This window comes from Tachysurus vachellii, chromosome 25, assembly GCF_030014155.1.
Source record: "Tachysurus vachellii isolate PV-2020 chromosome 25, HZAU_Pvac_v1, whole genome shotgun sequence".
In the NCBI taxonomy this organism is placed as follows: Eukaryota; Metazoa; Chordata; class Actinopteri; order Siluriformes; family Bagridae; genus Tachysurus; species Tachysurus vachellii.
Genome location: NC_083484.1, coordinates 3,934,700 through 3,939,631, shown reverse-complemented (window position 1 = coordinate 3,939,631; position 4,932 = coordinate 3,934,700). Strand labels below are relative to the sequence as shown.

The 4,932-nt window shown below is 33.4% G+C and overlaps 1 protein-coding gene across 4 annotated transcripts in view; it reads left to right on the top strand.

Annotated features, from left to right (window-relative positions):
* Positions 1-4,147: 4,147 nt before the first annotated feature.
* The window catches only part of arfgef1 (ADP-ribosylation factor guanine nucleotide-exchange factor 1 (brefeldin A-inhibited)), a 44,760-nt gene continuing 43,975 nt past the window's right edge, over positions 4,148-4,932 (top strand). For all 4 annotated transcript variants that reach the window (XM_060861237.1, XM_060861235.1, XM_060861236.1 and 1 more), the window contains exon 1: positions 4,148-4,477. In XM_060861237.1, the coding sequence (XP_060717220.1) occupies positions 4,354-4,477 (124 nt within the window). In that variant the 5' untranslated portion in view covers positions 4,148-4,353. The remainder of the gene's footprint in view (positions 4,478-4,932) is intronic.

Here is a 4,932-nt window from a genome sequence, read left to right as displayed (position 1 = left end):
TACTAGTGATTTTTGCAAGATTCTCTTAAAAATAACTTCATTTTACAAATTAAATACATCTACATATATAAACAATGTACATATATATGAGTGTGTGTGTGTGTATGTGTGTGTGTGTGTGTGTGTGTGTGAAAGTGGAAAAAGTCTGACATCCCTGCAAATGATACCTGAAAACATTCATTTAGCCTAATCTGCTCAAGGTTTTGCTGCAGCATTGCAGTTTTGCAGAAGTTACAGTTTAATGACTTCTCTAATCAGGCTCTTGCCAGATCATATAATAAATCTGAACGTCGCATCGGAGTTTGATAAATCAGCCGATGAACCCTTTCTGAACGTGTACTGCATCTTTGCGTAATGAAGGCTCATCTTTCAGATTTATTCAGGCCCATTGAAGGCGCTCAGAAATGAAAGCCTCGTCCCGTCGCCTTTGAAACCCCAATCTGCTTTTAATAATTCATTTACAAGCAAAAAAAAAGACTGCTATGTGTTTGGGATGCGGCAGAGAGTTTTACAGCGGTCGATGGATCTGCTTAGTGAGAATTTTAGAGGTAGGGAAAGGATAGCTCATCTTGTGCTACTGTCTACAGACAAAAACAAATCTCTTAATCTTTTATCTGTTGAAACACATGAACTTCTGCTGTAAAAACTGTTTATACCTTCACTGTGCAAGGAATAGAACACTTGGATTGTGTGTTATAAGAAAATAATTAACAAATTATTGAAAAAATGACATTGTAATTTTTACCCATTTATAGTTACATTTCCTGTTAACAGCTTTCACCAACCTTTTTTTCTTTCCTGACAACAATGTTTCCAAGAACTCAAAAAGTCCTCCATACTTAGAAAAGGTAGTTACATCTTGACCTCCAGTCTCCAGTGACTGTTTCTAAGTCACTGGAGACTCCTTCCAAAAATTATTAAACAACTCCTCATAGAAAGTCTCTGATTTTTTTAATCTACTGTGTCCTCCATACAAGCCCCTTTGTGAGTTGTTGCCATATAAATGATAACGTATTGTCCCAGTTGACGTGATATTTAAAATGAACCAATGCATATACTAAACACATATATGAGAGCACATATTTATATGCTTCATCATTATAATGATAATGTGGAAAAACACTATAAGCTTCTCTACAACCACTCCAAACATTTTGACCTTCACAGAATCATGCCGTGTTCCTGACTCATGTTGTTTACTCTCCACTCATATCCTGTGTTTGACTCATCTTTATTCATCTGTGGGGTATAATTATAGAGAGTAAAGTGGCTCAGGTAAAAGTCTCAGATAAAATAATGTTATTTATCTGAGCTTCATGATTTCATGAATGATTATTGATGGATTTACGTCACAACATGGGCTTTGGAAGTTATTACATTAGCTGATATTACTTTAGAGCCTTTGGACCATGGTGGTGTATTTCTACACATTGTACCTACTGTATATGTTACATGACTATGCCGATTCATCTCCTGACTACATTTCCCACCAGCCCCAGCAAATCACAGGTCCAAATCCCCCTCACCACCTGCCTGTTTGAGTGCTCCTGGGAAGTCGTAGACATAAGACATAAAGGGATAAAAGATATAGAAATAAAGTGAATATAGTAAAAATATACACACATTATTATGAGGATCTACATACAGTAGATGCATGTGTGCCTCCACCCAGAATCCTCCACTGCATATCATTTGCTGTAAACCCCACTTCCCATCAGCCACAAGAACTACAAAGGCTGTCACATGATCAATAACCAGATTCTAATTAGCCACACCTGTTGGTAATCTCTCACACACACACACACACACACACACTGTGAGTTCTGAGGTTAGAAAGCTCCACATGCCAGCAATTTTATTAATTCTATTCATATTTAGGCAGTTTTTCATTCATTTTAAAGAAAGTAAATGAATTATTTTATTTCAGTAAATGATGATCATGAACAGTTTTAAATATACAATTTTTTACATTCTGAAGTCTTGCTCCTGGTTCTTGACCTCATGCTTTGAATTCCACATTTGTTTGTCTGTTCAAATAAAACCTGTACACACATCCAGCCTGATTTAGGTTCGTGACTCTTTGTTCCTTTATAACAACTTCATTAGCTGTGAACTTACAGTATATATTACTTTTTAAACCGTCATGGAGAATTTATTAAAGCATTATTGCAAAATTTGTTAGAAAACAAGTTTTAATGGGATTTTTGTCTTTATAAAAAAAGAAAGAAGAGAACAGTGGGGATCATTATGGGTCAGATAAAGTTACCCAATCTTCACAAGTGGAATATAATTAAGTAATATTGTTATTCTCAAAAACTTCTGTTTTTTTTTTTTTTTTATTCTGCTGGAGATCATTCAGGACAAGCTGTCTATATAAAATATCAACATTTTTCTTAAAGTTCAAGAGTTTTCAAAATTATTTAACCCAAATAATCATATTAAATTAGTAAAATATGTACATTTTGAAAATTGGCATGTCAAATTAGCTAGCTAGTAAAGATTTGTAAATGAATTATTTAAATTAGCCAGCTAGTTTTTTTTTTTATTTTGCTAGTTCATATAGCTAGCTAGTTAAGCTTTGTGAATTAGCTATTGAAATTAGCTAGCTATTACATTGTAAATTAGTTTGTATTATTATTAAATCCAACATCATTCAATATTAGATAACCAGAAAGCCTGGGTTCTGGGTTTGTTGGCGATAATATTTTTCTTATGGCTGCTTTGCGCACTTGCTAGCCATCATACTCAGCTTGACAAATTTATGGTCAGCATTTTTCATTAGTTAAAAAAAGTTCATTTTAAAACTCTTGAATACATGAATATGTTTAAATATATATATAATTTCTGACTTTGACTCAACTACATAAATGTTAAGTAGATGTTGTTTTATTTACACAGAGCTTTATTACCAGGTTATAAATAAATATTTTAGTTCCAGGGCATTAAAATGATTTATGTGGTTGATATAAGAGCTTTGCAACAGTTGGAGGCTTATTTACAATTTATTTCTAAATAGTGTTAAATGCAAATAGACCACCAAAACATTTCATTTCATTTTTCTATAAGGAAGATTTCTTTTAATTAGGGAAGACTTAAATTGATTGCAGATTAAACTTCAATAATTATATAATAATAATAATAATAATAATAATAATAATAATAATAATACTTTAGGTTTTATCTCTTCATTTATTTGTGTGAAGACAAAACAAAATATTTCCTAAAACCTTAAATTAATGCTTTTATTTATATACAGTTTATAAATATGTAATTACGGCCCTATAAATAATATGTAATACATTTCCTCTTCAGATGAACTGCTGCTAAATGTTTCTCCCCTTCCTTCAGTGTAGAGAGCCACTGAAGTTTTATACTATATTGATGGACGTGTATGGGCACAGTAGGTGTGCTTAATAAAGTCAACAATAACTCATAATGAAAGAACAACAAACATAACACAACAAAAGAGTTCCATATAATAAAAGTGCATAATCTCTAGGTTTCTCCCTCATCAAATTCTGTAATGGAAATAAATTAATGCTGGCTTATAATGAAACAGCAACAGGAAAAAAGGAATACACAACAAAAAAAAAATTTCCTATTAAAACATTTTTTGTTTTTAATGGAGTAATTTGTATATAATAGTTTGTACAAAAAATACAAGATGAGAAATATGAAAAGAAAATGACACAAAACTATGAATAAATTTGTAAAGGTTTGTAGAGGTTGTGAAGTTTATAGAATTGAGTCATATGAACAAAATAACGCTCTCTTTATTCGAAGTTTAACAGGCTTACAAATACTATTTATTTTTTTTTTTACTTTCAGAAACTTTCATTTTTAAATTTGTTTATTTTTTTTACACTGTTGTTTTCAAATCACTGATTGTGAGTTCTGAGGTTAGATTATTATTATTATTATTATTATTATTATTATTAATACTGTTATTATATTTAATCATTTTTCATTATTAACTTTAAAGAAACTAAATGAATTCTTTTTTAAAATTAAATGTTTTCAATGAATGAATTTCCAAAACTAAAACTTCCAAAACTAGAAACTTCATTCATTTTCTCTCTCTCTCTCTCTCTCTCTCTCTCTCTCTCTCACTCTCACTCTCTCTCTCTCTCTCTCTCTCTCCGTGACGTCGTTTCCGCCCAACATGGCGCAGGCTGGTTGCTAATGGAGAACTGAAGGATATTTTTCTCCTCTCCGCACCTTTCAGCCTTTATTTATGTTTCTCTCCTCAGGCTGAGCGCTCGCAGGCCGCTTCGAAAAGGGCATTTAGTTGTGTGTCAGTGACAGCTTTTACTCTTCCGGTCCATCTTCTCCTCGGACCTTTTACACCGCGTCATGTATGAAGGCAAAAAGACGAAGAACATGTTTTTAACCCGAGCTCTGGAGAAGATCTTAGCCGATAAGGAGGTGAAGAAGGCGCATCACTCCCAGCTGCGCAAAGCCTGTGAGGTTGCATTAGGTAGGTTTGCCATTTTTACACGTTATTTAAAAGGCAGAATTAACCAGTTCGTGGTTTTGCCTTTCTAATCTTCCCTGTAAACCAGCCTTCAATACAGCTGGCTAAAGTCTACACACACAACTGTTAGCTAGTATCCTGCTAGCATTGGATTATATTGAACTAAGTTATTTTACATTCCTCTCGCTCGACGAGGTCAAATTAATAACCACCCTTCATCCTGGAGGCAAATTAAAGCTGAAAATGAGTGTTTGTTGTTATGTCAGTGTATAATATCGTGTCCTGCTTTGCCTGATGCACAGAAAGCAAGCTAAGGAAATGAGCAGGTGCTTTGCCCTATTTGACAGCTTGTTAGCATTAGCCACCTTGCTATCTTTTAGCCACCTTGCTATCTTTTAGCCACCTTGTTCTCATGGAGACTTATGCAGTAGGGATTAACTCCATAAAGATCGACGCTA